Source organism: Macrotis lagotis, chromosome 3 (assembly GCF_037893015.1).
Source record: "Macrotis lagotis isolate mMagLag1 chromosome 3, bilby.v1.9.chrom.fasta, whole genome shotgun sequence".
Taxonomy (NCBI): Eukaryota; Metazoa; Chordata; class Mammalia; order Peramelemorphia; family Peramelidae; genus Macrotis; species Macrotis lagotis.
In genome coordinates this window covers 26,291,795-26,319,535 of record NC_133660.1, presented here as the reverse complement: position 1 = coordinate 26,319,535, position 27,741 = coordinate 26,291,795, and the positions used below count along the sequence as shown (strand labels likewise).

At 39.8% G+C, this 27,741-nt stretch overlaps 1 protein-coding gene across 2 annotated transcripts in view; it reads right to left on the bottom strand.

Annotated features, from left to right (window-relative positions):
* Positions 1-2,069: 2,069 nt before the first annotated feature.
* Positions 2,070-27,741, bottom strand: part of AFG2A (AFG2 AAA ATPase homolog A) — a 238,094-nt gene continuing 212,422 nt past the window's right edge. The window contains exon 16 of one of the 2 annotated variants that reach the window (XM_074228357.1): positions 2,070-6,604. In XM_074228357.1, the coding sequence (XP_074084458.1) occupies positions 6,431-6,604 (174 nt within the window). In that variant the 3' untranslated portion in view covers positions 2,070-6,430. The remainder of the gene's footprint in view (positions 6,605-27,741) is intronic. The other variant, XM_074228358.1, reaches the window with a different exon arrangement.

Sequence of the window (27,741 nt, the reverse complement as noted above, 5' to 3'; positions counted from 1 at the left end):
ACCCCCTTCCCTTGTCTCATGGGTAAATTCAATTTGTGCCCTGCCTTCACTCCTTTCCTAACATGGACCTCAGGACTTTCTCAGGATTTCAAATGACCCCCTTGGCAATTGGTAGCTATTATTATTATATCTTTGGTTGATTATTATAATATTATTTTATATAAGTATTGATAGTTTTATTATCTGTAGTACTTTCAAGTATAGCATAGGTTCCCTACCAATCCTTTTCATCTGTTTTAACTGTTATCTTGTCAGGAAATCAAAACTGCTAGTCTTTTTTAACTCTTCTGAGATATAACAAATTAAGCCTCCTCTCATTTTAACTTTACGAACCTTCATGTTTCATATTTTTTTTACAAACATCAATTCTCTTCTTTTATCCTGTCTGAATTTGCAGTTATGATTTTCAATTGCATATCTCCCTTTATTATATTCTATCACACTTTTTCTTCTTATTCCCATCCCACACTTGATGGAGTTAGAAAAATCTACAACAGAAGTGGTCTATATTCCTGCTCTTCTACCTTTCCTCTCTTCCAAACTTCTAGTGGTCCAAACTTCTAGTTCTTACTCTTTTTCACTTTTTAGTCCTTCCTTTGATTCACCCTCTTTTTTGTGACTATCCCCCCACCCCCCAGCTCTGACTTCTTTTTTTCCAAGCCCAGCTCTGTTTTTCCCTTGTTGGGTTCGATGTATTTCTAAACCAGACTTTTTGCATGTATTTTTGGACTGGACAATTTGTTCTATTCGGATAAAAGTGAAATTCATAGGATTTTCTTTTGTCTGCTCTTTTCCTCCATGCCTGTATATATTCCTTTTATATACCTAATTATGAGAAAAAATGCTTTCCCCTCATCTTCCTCATCTCTTCTTCCCTAGTGTTTATTTCTTCCCTTTACTAGCACTACCAAGAAAACTACCCTCAGTTGCTCTATTTGTATAGTAATTAACTCTCTCAGTAACCTTTAGAGCCATGTCTCTTTTTTCCAGCTAGAATATCTCATTACTGTATAGACCCTTCCATTCACTTACTCAAATAGTTTTTAACCTTCTAGGTTTCTTTACTCTTCACTTTTATTTGAACTTGCTACTCAACTCTGATCTTTTCATTAGGAATGTGTGAAAGTTGTCTTCTTTTACTAAAAGGTCATTCCCCAACCCTTCCCCCTCCCCAAATAACATTCAGTTCTGCAGGACTGGTTATTCTTGTTTGCAAGTCTTGCTTTTTGAAATATTGCATTCCAAGATTTTCTCTTCTTTATTGCAGTTGTGACATAGTCTTATGGGATCCTTACACACTCACACTTATGCATATATACACACATGCACATATAAATTATGCATTATTTAGTTAGGTAGAAATAAATATATTTGCTTTTATGTGAAAGCTTTGTATTTTAGCAATATAATCATAGGTGATTTCAGTTTAGGGTTTCTTTTAGATAGTGATTGTTGAATTCTTTTTTTCACTTTCAAAATATTTACGATCTTTTATGATTTCTTAAAATATGAAATATAGAGTTTTGATAGTAGTACTCAAATAGTAGTGTTCTTTGATGATTTCTTAAAATATGGAATGCAGTTTTGATATTTTATTTGGTCACATTTTCCAGGAATCTGATAATTCCAAAAATTCTTTCTCCTTGACTTGTTTTTCAGATTAGTGGCCTTTGATAGTTGATAAGTTATATTTTATTCTTTCTATTTTTTTTAGGTTTTTTGCAAGGTAAATGGGTTTAAGTGGGTTGCCCAAGGCCACACAGCTAGGTAATTATTAAGTGTCTGAAGCCAGATTTGAACTCAGGTACTCCTGACTCCAGGACTGGTACTCTATCCACTGTGCCACCTAGCTACCCAGCTCTTTCTAATTTTTCAATCTTTTGACTTTGTTCCACTTTCTTGTTGCCTCATGAGTTCCTGGCTAGGGTCTGACTTAAGTCAGTCCCTTCATCATTTAGCTTTGATATTAGAACAAAATAAAATCCTCATTTGTTATTTAGTATTTGAGAAATAGAAATGTACTTAACCGTAGCAGAATCTATAACCAGAATAGGCAGTGAAGATCCCTCAAATTGATTCAGGGTCATCTATCACCCACTCACAACCAAGAAGCAGAGTCCCTGAAGCTTCTCCTGGCTCTGGGGCTTGGGCAATAAGGAAGGGACATCACTGGCCTGAGCCTTTAGTCCTCTGAACTTCAGAGATGGTCTCAGGACCTTTCAAGGACAAACCAACCTAACAGGCACAAAGGTTTAGGGGTCAGAACATGCTCTTGCCACACCCCATGAGATCACTGAGATCTGTTTGTTCCAGTCTATTTTTCAGGGAGTCCACTGCATGATTAATATTATCCACCATCAATTCTGAGCTGGGCCCTGACTTGAGCTCTGGCCTGGCCCTGAGGGAAAGCAAAAGGATCCACAGCGCTTTCCTGCTGCTACTGAGAAGGCAACAGTTCTCTGTGTGTGTGTGTGTGTGTGTGTGTGTGTGTGTGTGTGTGTGTGTGTGTGTAGAATAATTAGGAACCTGCAGAGAGCAAGTGAACAAAGTGTTTTTTCTATTTTTTTCCTCCAGAATTCTAAGTTCGTTTTTTATCTCTGGCTTCCTTTGTTCCATTTCTTTGGCTAGGCCAAGCCCCACTTGTCCTTTTGGAGTTCTCTCTTCTTCAGACTTTTTTATTTCTTCACCTCCTCATCACCCACAGTATTTCATGACCCCATTAGGAGTTCACTTCTGCTCTTCTCATTTCCTGCCTCAGGCACTGGCTCCAGCTGTCATCCACTCCATCATTCTTGGAGGCTCTGTTGGATTCTGCCTCTCTATGTGGCATGGAAGCTGCTGGCCCTTCTTTCTGAATCCTGAGGTTCTGACTCTAGTTTAATTTGGGGTGCTGATGCTGGTGCTGGCTTCTGTCCATCACTGTTTCTTTCTCCTCTTATAATCTCTAATTCTGCTGGGGTGGCCCTGCTAAACTCCATTTGGTATTGATCTTAGGTTCCTGTCATGGTCCTGACGCAGATGATCTGATGCTAAATTTATTATTTCTTGCTTTGGTTCCCAGGATTCAGAAGTACCCAGCCAGGTTCTGTCTCCCTGCAGTGACCTCCATGTGTGGCCTGGCTCTGTCCCCTACTTCTGTCCTGACAAGCCAAGGACAAGAGTCTACTGATTTCAAACCCAATTGCCAGAGCTGGTACTGTCATTGAACCCCACTGACGTGTCATCCATGAGTGTGCCCACAGTCCTGGTGTGTCCTGTGGACAAGTGCCCACAGGCTGTCTTCTTGGGCAGTCCTGGAGTGGAAAGAAGAGCTTACTCATTGATCATTGCTGACTCATGTTTCCTATTTGGACATTAGCTAGGGGTATACTAGGGAGAACTGGGTTTCTCTATATGTTATCTAGAAGTACCATCCCTACCCAGAGGAGTTCAGAACTGAGAATGGAATAGCCCTAGCCATCACTGGAACAAATTCTGTCCTTGGGGGTCATCTGCTTCCTTGGGTGGCCCCTACAGCATGACCTGAAGAATTAATTCCCCAGCCAAGCAACCTCAAAACACCCACAGAACATGTTGTACTATTTTAATAGACATTTAGGGGAGGAAGTGCTGCACCCCCTGAAGTGATAACAATTGGATAGCTACAGATCAAACCAAGGAACCTTTGTAGAGAGGCATGCTACAGCATAGTGGGATGGGAAGAGTGGCTGTGGGGTCAAAGGATAACAAATGCAAAGTTTGTGCTGGGAAGGATCACAGAGTCAACTAGACCACTGGCCTTGTTTTAGAAATGAGAAAAAATGAGGCCCAGGAAGGATATAAGGAGTTTGCTCAAAGGTAGTTTAGGGGGGCAGAATTGAAATTCAAACACAATTATTTTGGCCCTAAATCCATTCTCCATTTCTCTGAACTAGTGGCCCTGGGTTCAAATCCTGGTTCTGTTACTATTTGTGTGACTTTGCAAAGCCATTTTAACTTCCGTGAGCCTCAGTTTCCACCCATGGGTTTGGACTAACTTACCTTAACAGTCCCGTCCAGATGTAAATCTGTGCTTTTTGCAGATAGAAAACAGGTCAAAATACTCCCAAAGTCTTTTTAGTCTCTCTTAGAAAACAACCTTTTGGTCTAAACTTCTGAGGATTGAGAAATTTTGACCTGCAGATTCTTAAATCCATCTACCTATGAAGAGGCATCTCCCCAATTTAAAAGCCTCCTCCCTCAAATTAAAAATCTTCCAATATAAACTCTTCCCTTCCCCTTACCATCTTCAAGTGTAGCATTCTTCTTGGCTCCTTATGCCTTGGGGACGAGTCTAGGAAACGTAAGTCATCCTGGCTCTTTGGCATACAGAGATGACGAGGTTGATGGTTTCCACTGAGATGCAGAATAAATATATGTCATTTCTCAGTGTCCCCATTGAAGTCAGCCTTCAGGAGGCTCCCTTTCCACAATTTTCTTCGTCAATTCTCCAAAAAGGAAGTGATAAAAGAAAATCTACTCAAATTTTAAAATGAGGGTTACGAAAGCTTCATTTACACAAATGTCAAAAGTACAGGCAGTACTAAGGGTGGGTCCAGAACCATAATTTCGAACTTTTTTGAGACGCAAAGGTGGAAACATTTAAGAAATACAACTATATTATCTTATCTGCCAAACCAGATCTTAACAATTGCAGTTTGTAATTAAGTATTTCTTGGTCAACTTTTTTTCCAGGAATTTTTTCCCCCTAATATGCCTGTCTTCTCCCCTCCCCCCTTCTCTCTGAAAAGATCATTCTGGGAATTTGTGAAGAAGAGTCACTGGGACCGACTCTGGGTTGCTGGCTTTGAACTTGGAAGGAAACAAAGAGCTTTGGTTTCCACACCTATCTTCAGTGAAATTCCTGACCATGAACACATCAAGAAGACGCAAGAGTAGGCAAGGAGCTAAGGATTCATATTAAGGAGATGGAGTATGATTACATTTTATAGCATTAAACTGGTTTACCAGGCACAGAAATCATAACTAGTTCTCATTGAGGGATTTATCCAGTAAGTCTGCCCCAGAAAGGGGCAGTGTTAAAGCCCAATAATCCTACTTTTCAAACATACATAGGGAATATATTTACCAGTGAAACTGAGCCTCATGTTTCTTTCTTTGCTCTAGGCCCAAATCAAGAGGGTGAAGGCTGATTAGAAATGTTAGCTATAATCTGGACAAATCCATCTTTGGCCAGAGGACTAACTGCAAGCTTGGCAAGTCTGTCTGGCATCTTCACTGGACATCATAAATTACAAATCTACAAGCATTTTTTAGCATATCATTCATAAAACTCCCATGATATTGGGGCTGGCCATTGTTGTAAACACCATTCAATTAAATTCCGTTCAACCAACTGTTATTGTTGTTCAGTCATGTCTGACTCTTTGGGGACCCCATTTGGGGTTTTCTTGGCAAACACAAAGGAGTGGTTTACCATTTCCTTCTCCAACTCATTTTACAGATAAGAAAACTGAGGCAAATAGGATGAAATGAAGAAATATCTGAAGTAAGATTTGAAGTTAGGAAGATGAATCTTCCTGACTCTAGGGCTCTATCCACTGAGCCACCTAGCTATTATATAAATTTATATATACAAATTTATATACACATACACATGCATGTACATATCTGTAAACATGCAGAGGTATATATAAATATACCTTAATGCAAATAAATGCATACTTCTATGTCTTTATACATATGCATTTATAAATTTCCTTTATACTATATAGCTATCATATTATACAGTATGTTTATAGTATACAGATATACACAGATATGCATGTATATAGAAACATTTATAATATCCTGGGCACTGAGTTAGATAGAAAAACAAAAACCAAGAGCTGTTGTCCCCAAGAGATTTTCAGTCTATTGATTTCTGAGAAGTGAATTTCAAGCTCCTCACAGACCATTTGTTCAAACCATTTTGCTGATAGGAAATTGACTTGTTCAGGGTCACACAGCAAATAGGTGGGAAAGGGGAGCTTGGAACTTAAGTTTTTCCATTGAAGTAAAAGAGAACAAGAAGAATTTCTAGCATGAGGGATCGGGGAAGGAGAAGACAAGGTTCACAAACAGCCCAGTTGCCAATACATCTGTGAAAATACTGGCAAGCATTTCTAGATTAAAATCTGATTTAAACCAGAAGTCTTGAACAAAACACAGATCACAGCAATTCATTGTAAAATCCAGTTCCCCGTTCTTTCCATTGAACTCACACGACCCAAACAATTTCTCTTAGTCTTTATTGGAGGATCGGCAGCCTCTCAATTCCACCCAAGCTGATTTCAGACATTCCTTTTGCAATGAGGAACATTTTGGCTATCTCAAGCCATGCTGCACATAGGAAACTCACTTTCTGTTCAAAAAAGCATCTGAATAGTCCACATTGGGGTCTATTATGCTCTCAGCGTGTCTGTAGTCCATTCTTATGATAATCTGCATAAAAATGCCTCATGGATTCGGGAATTCTTGGGGTTACAATGTTCAAGGCCTCTGCGAAGTGCCTTCTCATGATATATTTGGCTTGTATATCTTCTTCTAGAGCAAGGAGGCCTGCTTCTGAACAGACTGCCATGATCTGTAAATGAACAGAAGAGAGGAAAAAAAGCAGTTATTTGCAACCTGGAACCAGGAAGATTTGAATTCAAATTCTTCTTAGACACTATCTATATGACCCTGAGCAAATCACTTTAACCTCTTTCTGACTCAGTTTCCTTATCTGTAAAATGGGTTGAAATGAAAAATCCTTTCCAGGCTTGTTGTGAGGGTAAAATGAGGTCACATTTGCAAAGTGCTTTGCAAACTTTAAAGCACTGCATAAATGATGGTTGTAATTGTCTGGGGATATGTTACATTTGGAGTCAGAGGGCCCCTAGTCATGCCAAGCAACTGTTTGTGAAATCCCAGCTAAGGGGCTTCTCCATTCTTGGCCTCTTCTTCTTTCTCTATAAGTGAAAGCTTATACTTATACACTCATATTCCTATATATACCTTATGCAAGACTGAAGTTTTTAGGATAAGAATTCCCTACTTGGTAAAAACAAACAAAATAGAAAACATTATGGCAGAAATTGGGCATAGTTCAATATCTTACTTATACCATTTACCAAAATAAGGGCAAACAACAATAAAGAGAAATTTTACAAGAAAATTTGAAGAACACAGAATATATTACCTTATCAGACTTATGGATATGTGAACAATTTGTGATTAAGCAAGAGATAGAAAGCAGTATGAAGTAGAAAATGAATAGTCTCAAATACATTAAATTAAAAATAAATTTGTACACTAAAACAAATGTAGCCAAGATCAGAAGGAAAGCTTAAAATTAGAGAAAAATTTTTTATAGTCAGATTCCCAGATCTCAAATATATAAAGAATCTTGTTAAATCTGTAAGTATATGAGTCATACCCCAACTGATAAATGGTCCAAGAATATGAACAGACAGTTTTCCAATGAAATCAAAACAATTTAGAGTACATTTAAAAAATGCTCTGAATCATTACTGATTAGAGAAATTTAAAATAAAACAACCTAGAAATATCATTTTATACCTATCGGATTGGTTAAAATAATTGCGGGGAAAGTGGCAAATGTTGGAGAGGATGTGAAAAAATTAGGACATATTCACTGTTGGTGGAATTGTGAACTGATCAAACCATTTTGGAGAGTAATCTGGAATTATGCTCAAAGAGTTATTACTCTAACCCTTTGACCCATTAATACCACTACCCAAGATGATAAGGGGAAAAAAGAAAAGAACCTATATGTTTTAAAATATTTATTGCAGCTTTCTATGGTGACAAAGAACTAGAAATTGCTGGGAGGGCTGTCAATGGGAAAATGGCTATACTTTATGACTTCCAAAGTCTTTCAGCATTCAAAAATCAATGATTCTTTGTCAGGAGAGTAAAAGGACCTCCTGACCTGGGTTCTACTTGAGTCTCTGTGTGGGGCCTCAGAGATGTCCAATGCCCTGAATCCAAAGATCTATCTACTTTGCTATTTTGCTTCTCATTCCAGGTTCATTAGAGACATGCATCATCTCTGTAGGAACTTGGCATCAATCCCCACAGTTTCTTGGGTTCTAGATTTCCCATTCATCCCTCAGCTCCTGATCTATTCCATAAATCTAAAAGGATTTTCTTATGAGGACCACACCAACCCAGTTATGACCTTGAGAATCTTAGCTCCCACAGACCAGTTTCTCCATCAAGCTCATCAAGAAGGAAGGCAAAGCTGGACAAACAATTCAGAGAGAAGGAGAAAGGGGGTGGGGGTGGGAGATAGAGGGAGCCCAGAGAATGGAGACAACAGAAAGGGAAGAAGGGGAAGGTTTCCCAATCCTGAAATGCATTTTTTCAGCTCATTGGCCTTCAGAGGGCGGAAGCCGGCTGGTGAAAGGGGCTGGTGGGATGAAAAGGGATTGTGATTTTGAGGGTAGCAGGCTAAGCAGGGCTGGGGAGTGATGGGGCCTGGGGTTTGTAAATGAAAGCCACTTGTCCAGCTATTCAGCAGATTTCCTCTGTTTGTTCACTTGCTGAAAGAGCTGCCCAGCCCAGGCGGGGCCGGCGGCTGTCCAGGATGCGCCTCCGATTTCAGGGGCTTTAGCCATGCGTTCAGGGGGCTTTCACACAAAAACATGCAGGGATTTGGAAGGCTTTGTTAAGTCACCACAATACAGCCGGGAGGGAGGCCGGGGCCCCTCTAACCAACAGAGAAGGTTATCGCTGCCCTGGAAACCCAGCCCTGCTCAGGAATGGTGATGAGCTGACTTTCCATGGAGTTCAAGGCCTCAAGTCAACCAAAGCCCTGAGCCTCAGAATGACCATCCCAGCAGCCCCCACCTCACAGTCCTGAAGGAGCAGGGGCCCTAGAGTTGGCAGGGACTTCCATTCTGGGCCATAATCTCCTCCTTTATGAAATGGAACAAAGGATCTCTTCGAATTCAACAGCCCAAAAGAACAGAGGGGGCCTGCTTGACAAAAAAAAAAGCCATATCTATATTCTCCTGGCATCTGAGCAGAGCCCTGGGTTCAAATCCAATCCCTCCCACTTACTGGCTGAGTGGTCCTGGGGAAATTACTCAGATAATATCACCCATGCCCTCTGCCTCAAAGGATTGTTGTGGGTCAAAGAATGCCATAGAAGTGGGAGCTAATGCTATAAATTATAACGTATCTAACAAGCACGATATAAGCCTTCAAACACTAGGCACCCCAAAGTACATCTTTTTTTAGGTTAGATTGCAGGCAGAGGGAAAAGCTGAGAGAATGCATCACCTGATGCCTGCCTAGTCATTCATGGCTGAGTTCTTTCTGTGTCTCTGTTAGGGGGAGCCCTTGTAGGGAACAGGAAGGATGGGGAGTTTCGGGGGTATGGGGAAGGAAGCTGGTTAGTGCCGGTGCCAATGTGACAAACTCTGGGTAGGGAGATGAGAACTGAGGTTGCAGAGAAGGATTAGTCTCTGTTTGGCCAAGAGTTAAACCAGGGAAGAAGAGTCAGGCTTGAGGATGAAATGACTTCCCTTCCCTGGAGGTCTTCAAACAGGGGCTCCATGACCCACCACCTATTAGGAATGTTATGAAGAATCTTTTATTTATCTTTCTGTAAGGTCTCTGACCAACTCAGAGATTCCCTGACAGTGAGTCCCCAGCATGTCTCAGGGAGGGCTGCTGCTATAACTGGTGCTGGCCATAACTTATAAGGAGCATTTTGTCCCATTATATGAAATTATATGGATCTAGATGGCTTGGAAGAGAAAGTGAGGCTGGTGACTTAGCACACCAGCCCCTCACTCAAATCCACATGCTTGTTCTGGCATCATCTGACATCCCTGATGTCATAGTCTTCTTAGAAAACAGAGAACAGATATCATCATCATGAAACAAACATTACATGCAGCCATGGGGAGGATGATGAGGGAGGGAAAAGATGAATGGGAAAGATGCTAAAGGGGAAAAAAGGAAGAAGACCAATGTGGTTGAGTTTTAGAGTGTGAGAAAGGAAGCACTATGTAATGAGGTTGGAACCACATCATGAAAAGCTCTAAATGCCTAAAAGAGAAATCTGTATTTGACCCTAAAGGCAAAAGGATGATGGGGAACTACAGCAGATGACATTGCAGGGATGTCCTTCTGACAGCTGAGCTGAGCAACGACTGGAGAGAAGAGACACCAGAGGCAAGGAGACCAATAAGGAGCTTATTAAGTGAGTCCAGGAGAGAGAGAGAGAGAGAGAGAGAGAGAGAGAGAGAGAGAGAGAGAGAGAGAGAGAGGATGAGGAACTAAGGGAGGTGTGGGTAGAGAGAAGGGAATGGATGTGAGAGGTATCACTGGACATGGCGGGGCAGGGGAGCCTGTTGAAGGAAAGCCCTCTTGAGAATGAAAGGGAGGAGTGGAAGACAAAAAAAGATGAGTTTTAGCTGATTACTGAATATCCGGAGGAAACAGTTAACAGATAGGGGTATATGACTTAAGTTGAGATGAGAATCCAGAGCTGGCTTTATACAGAGAGTCACCATCTAATGGAGATAACTGAACCCCAGGGAGATAACAGGTCACCAAAGGAGCTGTTAGAAAAGGGAAGAAGGTCCAGGGCTAAACCTTTAGATTGACTTAGAGACATTCACCACTACTGAGGTCCTATATTTGGTGGCAGAGATTTCTCCAAATAAATGATAATATGGCAACTGCAGGAGGAAAAGGTCTATGTGCAAGACTTGAGAGTCCAACAAAAGATTATTTTAAAATTATCAAAAAAAATGTTCTAGGAATATTCTACGCACCAAGAGGAAGGAGCACTGGATCTGTCTGCCTCAATTTTCTCATCTATAAATTGAGAATAATAATAGAACCTACTTCCCAGGGTTGGAGTGCCGGTCAAGAGACAGTATTTGTAAAGCACAATATACATGTTATTCTTTGTAAATCTGAGCATACTTAAAATAAAACAACTTTTTTCTTGCTTTTTGTTTGGTCTGTGTTCTCTTTTGCAACATGGATAGTATGGAACTATATTTTGCATGACTGTGCATGATCATCTATGTAAAATTGCTTGCCTTCTTTTGAGGAGAGGGAGGTGAAAGAGTCAGGGAGGGATTTTGGAACTTCAAAGTTAGAAAAATCATAATGGTAAATAAAATTAATGTATGAACTATAAAAATTATTTTATAAATTAGGAAAATTTAAAAATCTAATTTATCAATATAATATAAAATTTAATTTATAAATACAAAATAAATTTTAACTTATAAAATCATGAAAAATTATAAAAATGTTAAAAATGTTTTTCACATGTAATTGAGAAAAAAATCTTGAAAAAAATACTATTCATCATCATCATCATCATCATCATCATTTTGAGACAGCCCATGGCTTTCCCAGGAAATTAGGAGATGAGAGCAGATGACAGTCCTTCAAATCCATGTCTGAATTTGGGGGGAGTCAGGCTGCTCCTAAGCATTCCCTTTCTGTATAGGAAACGTGCATTAGGGAAACTCCTTTTCAGGGGTCCTAGGACTGAGAGTGTCCTGTGCTTCTCCCTACTTGTGATCACTACCCACTGAAATCAGTTGAGGGAGACAAGAGTATGGGAGCAGAATCCTTCCTGATAGATGGACTCGAGGCTGGTCGTTAAGGGTGGCGTGGTGTCAAAAGTTTTCCCAGAAGCCAGGGAATGTACAAGGAGATTTTATCTCTGAGGTTAATACAAACCTGAATCTTCTCAGGGTGTTCTGTCTTTTCAATTACCTGAGAAATGGCACAAGAATGTCTCAGGTAACACTCTCAAGTGGATGTTCAAAGGTCTTAGGTATTTATGGTGTTACCTCCCTCCTGTTCTTGACATGTGAACATTGTCCAGATATAAGAGGGAAGAGAAAAAAAACTTCTAATGTATAATGAACCTAAAAGGACAATAAAGGTCTTAGTTATTAATATAATTATATACAGCATAAATAGGGACAGTTATGTTGTGCAGTGGATGGAGTGCCTGGCTGGGAGTCAGGAAGACTTGAGTTCAAATCCAGCTGCAGACACTTACTAGCTATGTGTCTTTGGACAAGTCACCTAACCCTCTCTGACTCAGTTTCTCATCTATGCAAGATGAACTGGAAAAGGAAATGGTAAACCAGCATCTCTGCCAAGAAAACCCCAAATGGAGTCACAAAGAGTTGGCCATGACTAAAAAGAATCTGACAATTACATTTATCATGTGCCAAATAGTGAAAATATCTACTTTTCTTGGTAATAAATTGTAAATCTCTAACAATTTTAATTTTCATTTAAATATAGAAAAGTAAGAGTCATTACTCTTAGGGAAGGAAGTTTTTTTAGTTTATTAAGTAATTGCTACTTATTACCAATTTATCAACAAATATAATTGACAACATCTATATAACCATTCAACATTTTGTCTATGACCAAGGCCACTGCTAGAGTCATCTCAAACCCTTGACAAAATAGTACAAGTCTTACTACTTGTCTGAAAACACATTCCAGATAGTGTCTAAAGTCTCTAAGGGATTTATATTATATTTCTTCTCAATATCACAACTTTTTCTTTGTCTTTTTTCAATAAATATAAGAAAAAAGTCTTTCCAGAAGACACAATCTTTGCTAGTTCCTCCCAATCTCTTCATAAAATTCTCCAAAGTCTCTTTATAACTTTCCTATAGCTCTAATGAGGAAGAAGTTCTGTTCTCCCACCTACTCCAGGATAAACACACCTCCTTCTCCCCTTTCTTCACAGTTGGACATTTATTCATTTGACCCCCAAATGACAGGGCACACTTCTTTTATCAATATTGTCTTTGCTCTTAAAAGAGGCAGTAAGAGTTTTTGTAACCCCTGTAGGGAAAGGCTTTCTGAAACAAAGGTTAGATTTATATTCAACAGCAAGCAAAATTGATTCACTGACATTCCTCAGAGTGAGGAAGGACAGCACTTTCAGATATAAAATTCTAAACATATACATGGTAAGAAAAGGTCAGAGAGATCTCAAGTCAGATACTCTGAACTGAATTGGGGCAGTCAGTGGAGTAAGTCTTAAATGGGGCCATGACTCATTTTCATGCTTAAACACAGCCGCCTTGGAACAAATATCAGAGCTACAATAAGTTAGGGGAGGGCTGGTTGATCTAACTCTTTCACTGATGAAGAAACAGGACTGGGGTTATACAATTAGTCATAAGACTTGAACCCAATTCTTTGGCATCCCTGTAGTAAACTAAAGAACCTTTCTAAAGACTACCATATGGGCATGATTTTTGAAGGCTGTTTCTTTGATTACCAGAGATATAAGATCATATCAGAACCTAGCTCTGGAGCTAGAACCAGCCAAGCAGTTATAGTTCTAGAGATGGTAGGGACCTCAGAGGCCATCAGGACCTCTCCTCATTATGCCCCCATTATACAAATGAGAAAACTGAGGCTTGGTTTAGGGAAAGGGATTAGAGAATGCATGTGTTTTGTCCTGTGAATTAGAAAAATGAAATCTTTTCCAGGAAAGTTTGTCAGCGGCAACCCCAATTGTTCGTAATGAAAACTTCCCAATGAACACAGGCTCTTCCCCTCTTCCTTCACTGTTACTGATTAATGATCGGCCTTATGGCATTGTGTCATATGACCAGGGGACCAAACAGTCTTATCATCTCCTTGTCACCACATTTAAAACCAGACAGTGTCAGGAGGAAGTTATAAGGGAAATTCAGCTGAATGTTGGAGCTTGGTTGAATGAATGGATGACTTTGAATTACAGTTTGGGTCTGGAATTTTAAACTAACTTATTTAGAAGGCAGACCCTGGATTATATGAGCTCCTTAATGTCTCTGATAGGAAGAGATTTTGGAAGCTTTTCTTTAATTCCTCAACCATTTTGTCCTGTTTTCTCAAAAGAAGGCAAGTTGATTTTTAGTGGGTCAATAACCTACAGCAAGAACATTCATCATTAGATTTTAGAAGCATTTTCTGAGTGGTTCATGAAGACAAATGGCTCATGTCCTGTGTTTGAATGACTATTCAACTTTGTTCATGGATGCATGGTATTGCAATCATCTAATCAATGAGGATTTATTGAGCACCTATGAGTTACCCAGGTTAGGAAAAATGGAGAGTCCCTGCATTCAAGGAGCTGAGTCTCTTATTGCTTGAATGATCCATGTCAAGCAGTGGCTGTTCCTGGGGCATACCCAACTGGTCAAGAAAGCATCTTGTTGGGAAACATGCATACAGGCAAGCAGAAATACACCCAGGGGTGTCCTGGCTAGTGAAGAGTCAACCTGAAAGTGGCCTTGGCCTTGGGACAAATTTATCTCAAACAATCAAAAGCTAAGCATCCATAAAGGGTCTACTATGTATTCCCACTGTCCTAGGTGCTGAAATGAATGAATGAAATAATTCTTATTCACAAGGCAGAGATTACCTACAATCAAAAAGAAGAGACAAATATATAAATAAGCACTTAGGGAATAAATAAAAATACATGCACATATAAATACAAAGTAATTCAATGTATGAGCAGCTAGATAGTGCAGTGGATATGAGTGCTAACCCTGGAGTCAGGAGGTCCTGAGTTCAAATATGACCTTAAGACATTTACTAGTTGTGTGACCCTGGACAAGTCACTTTACCCTGTTTGCCTCAATTTCCTTAAGTAAAATGATCTGGAGAAGGAAATGGGAGCAACTGCAGTATCCTTGTCAAGAAAACCCCAAATGGCATCATGAAGAAAATGACTGAATAACAACAATGTTGAAAGAGAAAGACTGACACATTCAACTGAGATCAATGGAACCAATGTAAACACTAACAGAATGCCTTCTGTGGGGGGCAGGGGGAGGGAAGCAAGAATGGGGGGGATTGTAGAACTCAAAATAAATAAGATCTTTCTTTAAAAAAAAAGAAAGAGAAAGATTGAGGAGTAGAGGCTTACACTATTTAATCAATAAACATTTATTAAGCACCTATTAGATGCCAAACAGTGTTACCAATTTGGGGGCCTGGAAGAATGCAAATGTTTTCATGTTTTCAACAGGAACAGCAAAGTTGAGAAGAGATAGGGGCTTGAGAGGTTAAGATAATGAATTTTATTTTGTAATGTATCTAAGATGTCTATAGACATTCAATCTGAAGTGTTCTAATGGACAACTAGGGATGTGGGACTCAAACTCAGGAGCAGGATGTCTATATCTGGGCATCACTGGCACAGAGAGAACAATGAAACCCATGGAAGTTGATGAGGGGAGAGAGACACAGAGACAGAGAAACAGAGAGAGACATGGAGACACAGAGAAAGAGAGGAGAGATAGAGAAAGATAGAGACAGGGACATTGGGAAAGAGAAGAAGAAAAAGAACAAGAAGAAGAAAGAAGGAAGATGGAAGAAGGAAGAAAGAAGAAAAGGAAAAAGAAGAAATGAAAATCAGAAGAAAGAAGGAAGAAAAAAAGAAGAAAAAGAATAATTAGAAGAAGAAGAAAGAAGAAAGAAGAAGAAGCCTAGAACAAACATTTGGTATCATATGTAAAATGGGAATAACAACTCATCACCCAGAGTGGTTGTGAGGAACTTCAATGAACCCAAACAAAAGAAGACAAATTCTCTAAGTAGAATGTTAACTCCCTGAGGGCAGGGTAATTTAATTATATAATTATGTAGTATGGTGCCTGCCAATCAGAAGACATTTTATTAAAGTTTGTTATTGCTCAATATAGAAAAAAAAAAGCATACCTGACCAAGCAAGGACAGGTGATGTCTAGCGCTTTACTAGGTTAAATCGCTCTATGACTGTCAGCAATTATTATAGCCTCTGGATGATAAATTGCTGTTTCATCTATTTAAAGGCCATAATAAGCCCACACTATATATAAAGCAGCAGCAGCAATATCTTCCCTTCGCTGGAGCATGAAGGTTTCTAAGTAATAAGCAGGGTTGGTCTAAAATGGAAACAGACAGAGCTGAGACAGCTAGCTGGTAAAGTAGATATAGATTTGAACCTGAGTTCAAATCCTGTCTTACCTATTGGCTGTGTGACCTGAAGCAAGTAGCTTAGTCTTGCCTGCTTCAGTTTCCCCATATGTAAAATTGGAATACCAACTGCCTCTAAGGTTTTATACACATTTAAGAATTATGTGATTAGCGCTTATATCTAACTAATCTTTCCTATACTCTCAGGAAGTTCAAAGCAAGAAGTATTTTTAAAAATTAAACTGAAATAAGTTCTTTACTCCTAATGGGTATAAGAAATGGAACTGGGTTGGGAAAGCCTTTGCTAAATGGGGAAGTTCCTCCTCTTGTGGACATTTGAAGAAAGAGCTTGTCTGGGGTGATGGCAAAGACAGCACCTGGGGATTATGGAGATAATTCTCATCCTGCCAAGTGTGGGGAAGCACCTCCTCACAGGGTCTGCTCCTTGGGAGTCTTCTCTGAAGGTCAGTCTCAAGGATGGCAACAATGTCTAACTTTCTCATGGAGGGGAAAAAAATATCAATTTTAAATTTATCTATTATGTGTCCCGGAGAAATATGGCTCCTGCCCCATTGGCCTTGCAGAGAAGGACTTCAACAATTGGTGCCACTTAGTCAATTTAGTTTCTTACTAGGGTTAAGGACTGGACTAATGATTTCTTCTTTAGAGGGTACTCCAGAGGAGGAATTAACCCTCTACTAATAGAGGTTAACAACTTCTCTGCAAATCATGGTCTTCTTCAGAATTTTGAGAGGTTAATCACTTGCCCTTGACCATGTAAGAAAATGTATTGGAAACATGACTTGAAAGTCTAGTTCTCTAACCCCTACACCCTACTGCCTTTCATCTCCATACAGAGGAGTAAGCAGTCAAAAAGTTGTGAAGGCATAAATATCAGCAGCAGCCTGGAAGCCTGGGCTCCCTTTAGTTTTTATAGGTGTCTAAGAGTAGGAGGGAGATTGGTGTCCTTAAGAGAGCTGAGACATGGGCAGCAATAGCCCCCCAGATCAGGAGTCTTGTTTTCCTGAGATGGCCCCTCCAGCATCCTTCTGAGCACCTTGAACCACTTAGTAAGTGTTCAATAAACTTTCATTGAATTGAATAATGGGTCTGTGGTGCGCCCTTAACCCTGGGAGTCTATCCAGAAACTTTATACCACTGCCTTACAGTCCCTGAACTTTCCTCAGAATTTGAATTTAAGGGAAAAAAATTGTCTTTGGAACCCCACCAAATGGAGAAATTTCTAGCTGAAGGGAAGAGAGTTTTCACAAAGCTGTGAGCCAACTGTGGGAACGGGGGTGGGGGGGGGATTACTACACAATGGAAATGGTTTTGCAATCTCAACCAAGGCATCCTCTATTATGAATGAGACAGTGTGTGCCGAAGATCAGCCAACAATGGCGGAGAGGGGAGGATGAGTGAAGGGCCAAGAATTTCCTCTTAGGGTTGGAATTCTTGATCAGGAGACTTAACAGCAGGGACTGCAGGTAGGTCCCACCCTGGCAGCTGAAGCTTCTGATCTTGCAAACCGATAGCAAGCTGGGAGACGACCCAGACCACCTTCAGGACAGTGCAGGAGAGAAGTATTCTCATTTTTTTGATGAATGCCAACATAGCTTAAGAGCCCAGGAAAGAGCTCCCTTCTAACCCTCACTGCATATATTTGCATGGGTTTAAAGACCCATATTATATATATACATATATATGTAAAATATGCATAAATATACATATGTTTACAAATGTATTCATAAACTTACACATTATAAGATACATACAACATGCACCTATTCATTATATTTATACATGTATATATTTTAAATATGGTTTTTATTATATATATAAATATACATGCACATATATATTAGTCAAAAATACATTGGTGTGTCTACATGAACACACATAGTATCTATCTCCAACATACTCATTTCAGCTTAGCATCAGTTAGTAGGTACAAGCCTGGAGTTTAGTGAATTTTTGAAAATGTACGAAATCAGTATGCCCTTCATTCTGGTGAGAACCTGGCGCAGTCACCACATTAACAAAAGGATTCTGCAGCAAAACGAGAATTTACATGCTGGAACAAAATATCTGAAGATCTCTCTGTGCCAACGGCTGATTTCAGTGAGATTTGTGGGACTTGGAAAAAAAAGGCCCTCACTCACGCACACAAAAAATGCTTCTCTACAATCTGCCATGGTCTGTCTAGCTAACATGGCCATGATTAAATTTTATATCAATATTTTAATAAGAAATTTAGGTTTGTTTTAAGAAAGCATGTTCCCACTCTAAAAACAAAATAGAGGGTGGATTACTTTTGATCCTTTGTGCTATCTTTTATAGAATACCTAGCAGAGTCAAAGTTTGGAAGAAGAGGGATGGGGAGGAAGAAAGGAGGAAGGAGGAAAAGGAAAGGTTAAGGTCAGAATGTGGGATAAGAGAAATGATGAGGAAGAAAGGAGGAAGGAGGGCAGGGAAAGGTTAGTGTCAGGATTTGTAAAAAGAAGAGGGATGAGGAAGAAAAGAAGGAGGAGGGCAGGAAAGGTTAGGGTCAAGGTTTGGAAGAAGAGGGATGAGGAGGAAGAAAAGGAGGGCAGGGAAAGGTTAGGGTGAGGGTTTGGGATACAAGGGATAGTAAGGAAGAAAGAAAGAGGGAGGGATGACGAGAAAGAAATTGAGGGAAGGAAAGGAAGGGAAAATTTGGATAGGATTTGGTAGGAGAGCAGTAATTGGGCAAAGAATAAAAAGGTCTATGGGAAGGTGGAGGAAGAAAACTTGTGTTGTGCTGCTAGGAAAGAGGTTTGAGATGATGGCTGGAAGTGGAGAGATTGTGGTAACATTTATAGTGGTATGGCCTGTAAAATGTGATACTGTAGCAAGCACACTATACCCAGGTTCAGCTCTGGATCTTGGAGAGGTTGAGCTCAATGTCTTTTAGGGTTCCTTCAAGCACTACATTGACACTTAGGTTCTAACACTGGGAGATGGTGCACCCTGAGCTGAGACTGCTGGGAGCAGATGGGCTTGCTGTTTCCCATTGTCTTAGGAGCCAGTCCTATGGCTGCCTCCCAGATGAGACCTCAGGACCATGGCTCATATATGCAAGTTGTTTTTGTTTTGATTCTTCATTCTCACAGAAGACATGACATCAGAGAAGTAAAGCCATGACAAATACATGATTGGATTTTGAGTGAGGGGGGCTGTGCTAGGTCACCAGCCTCACTTTTTCCTCCAGAGTCATTTAGATCCAGTGGCCATATATGAATCAGGATGACTGGAGATGGCCCTGGAAGCAAGGTAATCAGGGAGGGTTAAGTGACTTAGGGTCACACAATAAGTGTCAAGTACCCGAATTTGAACTCGGGTCCTCTTGACTCCTGTGCCAGCACTCTATTCACTGAGCCTCTTAGCTGCCCTGGATGGAAAGTCCAGGGCTCCACAGATGCTGAGGTGGTTGCCTAGGTAGTGTTGTTGAGATCCCCATTCAACAGAACCATCAAGATACCTTCATTCCAGTCCTCAGACTGTATGGGTAAAGAAGGCATATTGGAGGATAGTGTCATGGCTGTTTTAGGAAGACTATATATTTGTAAATTTCTGGGTACAGTCAAAGGTCTACTTGAGTTGAGCCAGGAAACTCATGGAATCCACCACTGGCGGGAGTATGAAAGAATACGGCAAGCAGAAACAAAGCGAGGAGCAGATGCGAGCTCCCTGAGGACAAGAATCATCTTTTGCCTCCTTTTGTAATCCACAGTGCTTAACAGAGTACCTGGGACCCAGTAGGGCTTGATAAATACAACTGACCCATAGGGAGTCAGTTTGTTGGAATTATTTTAAACCTATTTTGTATTTAAATTTTCATGCTCAAGTGTTCTTCAAACACTGTAAGCTACTTGAGGGCAGAGCAGCTGCCCTTGGGGTCTAGTGCTTAGCAGACAGCCTGGCTTACTAAATGGTCACTGTAGAAATGATTCTTCTTCCCCAGGGGCCAATTGAGGGGTCACAGGCACAGTGATCCTCCTATATGTGGTCTGAACCAGATTGAAACATAATTGGAAAATATTTACCAAAATGAACTAATTACAACAGAACATGGATAATGTTGATATATGGTTTCCTAAGCCAATATTCAGTCTAGAGGGATCATTCTAGGTGGTTTAGTGGTGCCCATTTCTATTTGAGTCTTGAACCCTAACAAAAAAAAATCACAGAAACACAAGAAATGAAACCTCCAGGATAGGAAGAAAGATAAAACTACTCTGAAAAAAATGACCTAACTGATGGAAACTTAGTCACAGATTTTAAAATTAGCCATTAAAGAAAAACAAGGGATTAAATGAAGTCAACACTGGAGTTAAAGAGAATAGAGAAAACAGTCCCTGTCTTCAAGACTCTTCTACTGTAATGGGGGAAAAGGCATTATGATGTAGTTTTGTCAATGATATAGAACAATGGAAAAGCCGGGACTTCAGAGATCATCTTAACCAACTCCCCTCATCTTACAAATGAGAAAAATAGAAACTCAGAGGGAAAGGACTTGTCTGAGGTCCTAAAGACAGTAAGAAGTAGACCAAGAGTTCAAAGTCTGGTTATCTGAGTCAAATCCAACTCTTTAATAAAGACAGCAGGGAGATCACACTAGAAATGAATCAAATGTTAGGAAAAAAGCCGAAAGAGCTAAAAAAGACAATTTGAAGTAATCCAGGAAAAGGTCACTGATTTTCAGAACAGATCAAATAGGATGGTTACAGTCAGGGCTAGATAGCAGCATAGTTCAGGATCAAAATGAAAGAGGCCTGAGGTCCCAAGACTTACACAGCCTCACATATATAGATCATGAACTCTTTCCTCAAGTAGAGATAGAAGTTTTGGACATGGGAGCAATGAAAACCACTCCCCAAATGAGTACTAATGGTAGATGAGGAAGGTCATTTCTTGAAACTTAATTAGTGTATAGTGTGATGATTACCTTGTTGAAGTCAAGGCCAAGACTTCAAAGTCAGATCAGAAAAATGGATCAAAAAGGCACAGTCTGCAGTTTGCAAAAACTCCTTGGCTGGTGCCCTATTTGGAAGAATAGCTTTTTATGCTTGGATGTATCCTGTCTAAAAAATGAAAAACTGACAGAAGTAGAGAATCCATCATTGAAGGTTTTCTTAGCAGAAAAAGGTCAGTGAGAAGACATCTGCAGGAACTGACCTCTAAATACATTTTCCCAAACCTATCACATCTTTATGGGAAGGGTGTACCAGGGTGCTTAATAATAGAATGAGGGAAGAACTGAAAGTTTTTGCAGTCAGTTTTCTGCAGCAGACTCATACTTTCCATCTATGTGACTGATGGGAAGGATAGAGGATATGAGATGCCATTATAATGATGACTTGCTGAATTAAAACAATTTTTTTTTTGGAGGGAGAGATGCATCCTTCAAGGCCCTACTCAAACAATGTCAGATCTGGAGTCAGGAAGACCAAGCCTGCCTCAGACATTTATTAGATGTGTGACCTTGGGCAAATCACTTATCCCTGTTTCCTCATCTATAAAATAATGGTAAGAAGACCTATCTACCAAGGTTGCTGAAGGACAAAATGAGATACCTGTAAAGTATTTCACAAACTTTAAAATGCTATATAAAAGATATTGTATTATTATTATTATTATTAATATATTAAGAGTACACAGGATTCCATGAGATGTGACCCTGAAATTAACTGCTTAGCCAAAGTAGCAACAGTAAATCCAGAATATAAAAATCGTAAAAGAAGGAAAAACAATGATTACCAAAGAGGTTTGCTACTATTGTTTAGGATGAATAAAGGTTTCACTACCCACTTCAGAAAGCTCTACAGATACTATTCCTAGTAGAAGAGTCCATGCTGATGTCACTTACTCCCCCTTAGAGAGGCAGACCATCATGTCTCTTCAATGAGATCTGTGGATCTAACAGTTCAGATCTATACTGTGCATATAAATACAAAGAATGAAACAACCTCCGCCCTCAAGAAGCTTATATTCTGGGAAAGGAGTCAGGTGGAACCCATAAAAGTATTACATTTCAAGCTTAAATCTCCCTTTCTGGAATTTCCATTCACTAGTCCTAGTTATACCTGTGGGGCCCAGTAGATCACAATTAAGACAGTCCATGGAATACTTGAAATTACTAATTATAAACATCTTTTCCTCAAGCTAAAATCCCCATTTCCTTCAGTGACCCTTGAGTTAGGATGGTCTAAGTTTCTCATTAACTTGTTTTTCAGTTTGCTATTGTCATAGTTAGACTGCTTAGTCCTGAAAAGTGAAGGCTTGGGATCACAGTAGTCACATCTTCAAATAGAAGGAAGAAGGTCTTGTTCTGCCTCACAGAGGGGAAGAGAATAGCTAAATGAATGAAGAGAGGGTGGTTGCAGCTTTGTTCAAAGAAGAAAGTTTTCCAGAAGTATGGCACTTTGCCCCAGGGTGAGATGGTTTGTCTCTGGAGGTCTTTGAGTAGAGGCTAGAAATCACTTATCTGAAGCATGTTCTCTATTCAAGTACAAGCTGATCAAGATAAATAGGAATGTCCTACTAGTGTTTGCAAATATTTCCTTTATGTTCCTGGGAAACTTCATTGAGAGGAATAACTACTGAGCAAATCAAACCTGTGTATTCTCTTATTTCAGAAGGTCAGGTCAGCTTTCCCAATTTCTGCCACTCACTACATGTGATTTTTCACCAATTAGAAGGGGAACATCATTTTAACCTCTGTAATCAAAGAGAATTGGATTTGAAGATCTTCTTCACTGATTTAGGATTATCCTTTTGTGAAGTAGTTGGTCCTTAAAAGGCAAGAACCTGATTGCAGAAAAAGATGATTTAAAGATGTCAATCATCACTTTCTGAGTGAATTAGAAAGGGAACAAAACCAATGATAGAGTGACTTTTAACAAGTCAATTCAAGCTGAAGTTAGACAAGAAAAGGAACCTAAGCTCCTCAGAGGAGATACATAGAAGGGGAAGCACAATGAGAGACAGCTCCCATAGGGAGTGGGACCAGGATTCTGGTAGGACAGCAGACACAGACCATGATATTCCCCCTTCCAGGATGCCCTTAACTGAGGATCTCCCATTTTCCTTTGGGCTCCTTCCTGGATAATTGAAGCTCTTTCCTTTGAGCATGGAGAAAAGCATTTTTACATTTGTTTAAAATGTGTACTTTGTCTAGTATTTGTTAGTCTGGGTCCATGTACAAGAATCACTGCTCAGAGGAGGTAACTGGGACAGAGAGATAGACCCAATGCTGCAGTGTTTTGCCATTAGTATTGACACTGGATGGGGGCTCAGTGAGACAGACAGATACACTTAGAGAACTTTCCAGAGGAGCAAAGAAGAACCATACTGGGAAATCCATATAAATAATAGCAGAGGGGCAAGTGAAGAGCAAGTAGGAGGGATGAAAAAACCCTACTGATGATCCCACAATTCCTAAACTTTAATACCACAGCATAATTGTCCTCTCCTACTTTCAAAAGAAAATATTCAGGACTAAGTTGAAACACGGATAACCAATCTAACCTAATCAGATGAGATAGTTAACTTGCAAAAGTCTGAGTCCTTTCTGGCACTACAATTTTGTCTCAAAATTTTGAGCTATGTCAAGAGGCGAAAAGTATAGTTCATGGATCATCCTTATTTTCCAACTTAAAAAACACTGTTCCAATAACAACAATATGAATTTTAACAAACTATAATATAATTAATTGGGACTAAGGAAAAACTGGGAAAAGTGTTGTTTGACTTCAAATCCACATTATTGGTGACATTTTTATGATCTGAATGGTCAATGCTTCTTTTTTCTTGAAATATTTGAACACTAACAAGATTAATGAATTATATCCATGATAGTATTTCAAAATAAGACTCCCTTTAAGTATCCTAGAACTGAAGGCAAATACCATTAAGCTTCAAGCCTACAAATGGTCGCCACACGCAAGGACCCAAGAGAAATACAATGACCAAGATGATTTGATGTCTGCTTTCATGGAGCTTGTAAAAAAGAGAAGATATGAAAACAAATAACTATCATACAAATTAAAATTTTTTCTTTGTTCATCTGCAGAGTGATAATAAAGATTTGTATTTATAGTGTTTTAAGATTTATAAAGTGTTTAATATATATATCATTTAATCTTCATAGCAAACCTGAGAAGTAGTTGATATTACTAATAACCTGATTTTTGGAGTCTGGATCCACAAAAGATTTTGAAAGGTTAGAAACAGGTGTCAGCAACTTAATCTATGAATGTAAAAACCATCCTTAGCTCAAGAGCCCTACAAAAGCAGGGAGGGGTTAGATTTGATCAATCACCAGATTAGAGCATTGGTCCAACTAATCAGATAAAATTCTAAAAGAATGGGCTTATGCTTTGGTTCAAAAAAATCTATTTCTTCAATATAAATACAGGGGATTTAGGAATAGCAGTTTAGTTGAAAAAGATCTGGGGAGTTTATGGAACTATGAGTCAGTGTGAGTCAACAGTGTGAGGTAGTAGCACCCCCCCCCCCCAATGAAAAGGATGTATCAAGAAAAATCTTGTGAAGAAAAAACAAGAAAATGTACCTTCACTCTTTGCAGAGTTTGGGGTCTATGAGTGTGGAACATGTCATGTTCAGCTTTGCAGAACTCTTTTTTTCCTCTTTTAAAATAGAGATGGGGAAGGAAGATGTTGGAAATAAAAATGATATAACAACAAAAGATCAATAATATTTTTTTTTTTAGGTTTTTGCAAAGCAATGGGGTTAAGTGGCTTGCCCAAGGCCTCACAGCTAAGTAATTTATTGTCTGAGGCCATATTTGAACTCAGGTCCTCCTGACTCCAGGGCTGGTGCTCTATCCACTGCAACACCTAGCCACCCAAAAACTCAATAATTTTTAAAAAGATTTAGAGCAGAACTATCAGTTTTTGGTTTTTCTAGTTATAAAAAGCCACAGGGTACAAATTGGTGGTGGTGGTGGAGGGAAGCACAGCTTCTAAAATGAAAGTATCCTCAACTCTGGACAGACCATGGATATAATCATTTTGAGAAAGAGCATTGGAAAAACCAAAGAATGTCTGAAGGAAGGCAAACACTTGGAAGGACCTCAAGTTCATGCTGGTAGAAGAAAATGGGGGTGATGATCATTGAGGAGGTCTCCAAAGGATATCTTCAAAGCATCTGAAAGAGTGGTATATAGAAGAGGGAAAGCCCAGAGGTTAGAACAAGGAATAACATGTGGAAATTGCAAAAGAGGCAAATTCAGGTATCCTAAGTCAAAAACCTGGTAATAATAACTATGACTATCTGGAATGGAAAGAATTGCTTCAGGAGGCAATGGGTTCTCTCCAACTGGAAGGCTCCCAGCACAAAAGTGAGATGTCCACTTGTAGAGGGGATTGTTCTTCAGTTACAGTTGCTAAGGTCCCTCCTAGCTCAAAGTGGATTCTGACAATGTGCTAAAAGTGGTGTGGACAGAATGCCCTCAGATCTTGGTTAAAGGAAGGGTGAATCCCAACTGGTTGAGAGGATGAGTGAAGGTGGAGGTGTCTGAAAGGGTATCAATGGTAAGAAGCTGGTGTGAAGTGAGTGAATTTCATGCACGGGGGACAATGCAGGATGGTACATTCAGGTAACAGCAAATTATCACCATCCATTCATTTAACTGGAAGAATCACATGAGCTAACGGAGGGCTAATGTTAGATTGTCAAAAATCCTGAAAGTCAGATTGAGGACTCTGTTCCTAGAGGCAAGAGGAATCATTGAAGATTTCTGAGAAGAGTTCATATAATAATAGCCACCATTTATATAACACTTTAAGGTTTGTGAAGCACTTTATAAATATTTTCTCATTTGAACCACACAGTTCTCAGTGGCAGGTGCTATGATTTACCCAGATCAGGAATCTAAAGCTGAGAACATCTCAAATGACTTGCTCAAGGTCACACAGCTACTAAGTCATATAGTCTGAGGCAGAATTGTGAGTTGCTTGGACAGTACAGATACAGGGTGAATATGAAACATCTGAGGGGCTTTTCAATTTTGTCTTTACCTTCTGGGAGAGTAGAACAGATGATTCAATCAACAAGAAATTCAATCAACAATATTTATCTATTCATTATTTGCAATGTATCAGGCACTGTGAAAAGTTCTGGGGCTAAAAAGAAAGGCAAAAGAAAGTATCTGCCCTAAAAGAATGCACATTCTATTGGACAAGACACTTTTTTGTGTTTTAAGTATTTCTTTTGTGATGGAAGAAATAAATAGCTGTCCTATATCTGATATCTACTTAGTGCATTGAATACTTTGTCAATCCCTTTTAGGGGAGACCCTGGACATAAGTTATACTTAAACTCTGATTAGGAGATTTTCCCTACAACAAGGGGGGAAATGCACCATGATTCTATCTCTTTGGGACTGAACCCAGTTATTGTGGGTCTAGTGGTTCAGAAGTGGGAAGGACCCCTTCATTAGGCCATGGCTCTGCCTGTCTTTGTAAATCTTTCTCTTATACACAATTTTTGGGAACTATTGGTCTGCAGGCAGTTTGTGAGAAGAAAAGATTAGAAGTAGGAAGACTGGTTAGGAAGTAATGCCATTGGCCCAGCATGGCAGCCAGGAGAATGGAGAGGAGGAGACAGATAAAGATGGTGGGGAGGAGAAATGGACTGCATCTGAGGAGAAAGGAGAAAGAGGGTCAAAGAAGGCTCCAAAGGGATGATGAGAAAATGGCAGGAAATCCTCGAGTGCTTTTATGTATTTCTGAGCTGAAACTTACAATAACTTGGCTAGGCTAACATCTGTCCCAAGAGAAACAACCGTCTCCCCCAGCCTGGCCAGGCCCAGCCCAGCCTGGCCCAACTCAGTCCGACTGGACCCAGCCTGGCCCACCCTTTTGAGCAACCAGAAGGACATGTGATCAGTTCTCAGGCCTCTGAGAATTCTGGGAACCCACACTCCGGTGATCACATTTCCTCTTGGGGAGGAGGCCACCTTTCACCTCAAAAGGACAAATTGTTCACAGGTTGCTGCCAAGCCTTGCTTGATCTCCATTCCAGAATGAATTTGCAATTTCCTGACTTTACCTAACTTGGGAGATTTTCAACAGTGCAGATACTCATGGCTAGGCCCCCACATGGAGGGAATGGATGAATGGAGACCTCAGATCTGGCAGAAACCTTCACCCCAATGCTACCACTACCAAAATTCTCTGAAAAGGCAATATTGGAATGAAGTTCAAGGAAACCTGGCAATCCCCAAACAATCCTGACATAACCTATTTTTCTGCTATAGAGGAAGAAAGGCAGATAATATAAAAATGGCCCAGAGATGTCTACTGGCTTTATATTTACATAAAAAAATAATTCCTAATAAACCTGTGTGAACTTGAGCAAGTCACTTAACTGTGATTGTCTTGCCTCCAGAGCCATCTCCAGTCATCTGGATTCCTATCTGGCCACTGGATCCCCAAGGGCCCTGGAGGAGAAAGTGAGGCTGGTGATTCAGCACAGCAGCCCCTCACTTAAATCCAATTCACTTGCTTGTCAAGACATCAATAAGTGGGGAGACAGCTAGGTAGTGCAGTGGATAGAGCACTGGCCCTGGAGTCAGGAGGACCTGAATTCAACTTCAGTCTCAGACACCTAATAATTGCCTAGCTGTGTGATCTTGGGCAAGTCATTTGACCCTATTGCCTTAAATAAATAAAATTTTTTAAAAGAGACATCATAAAGGGCAAA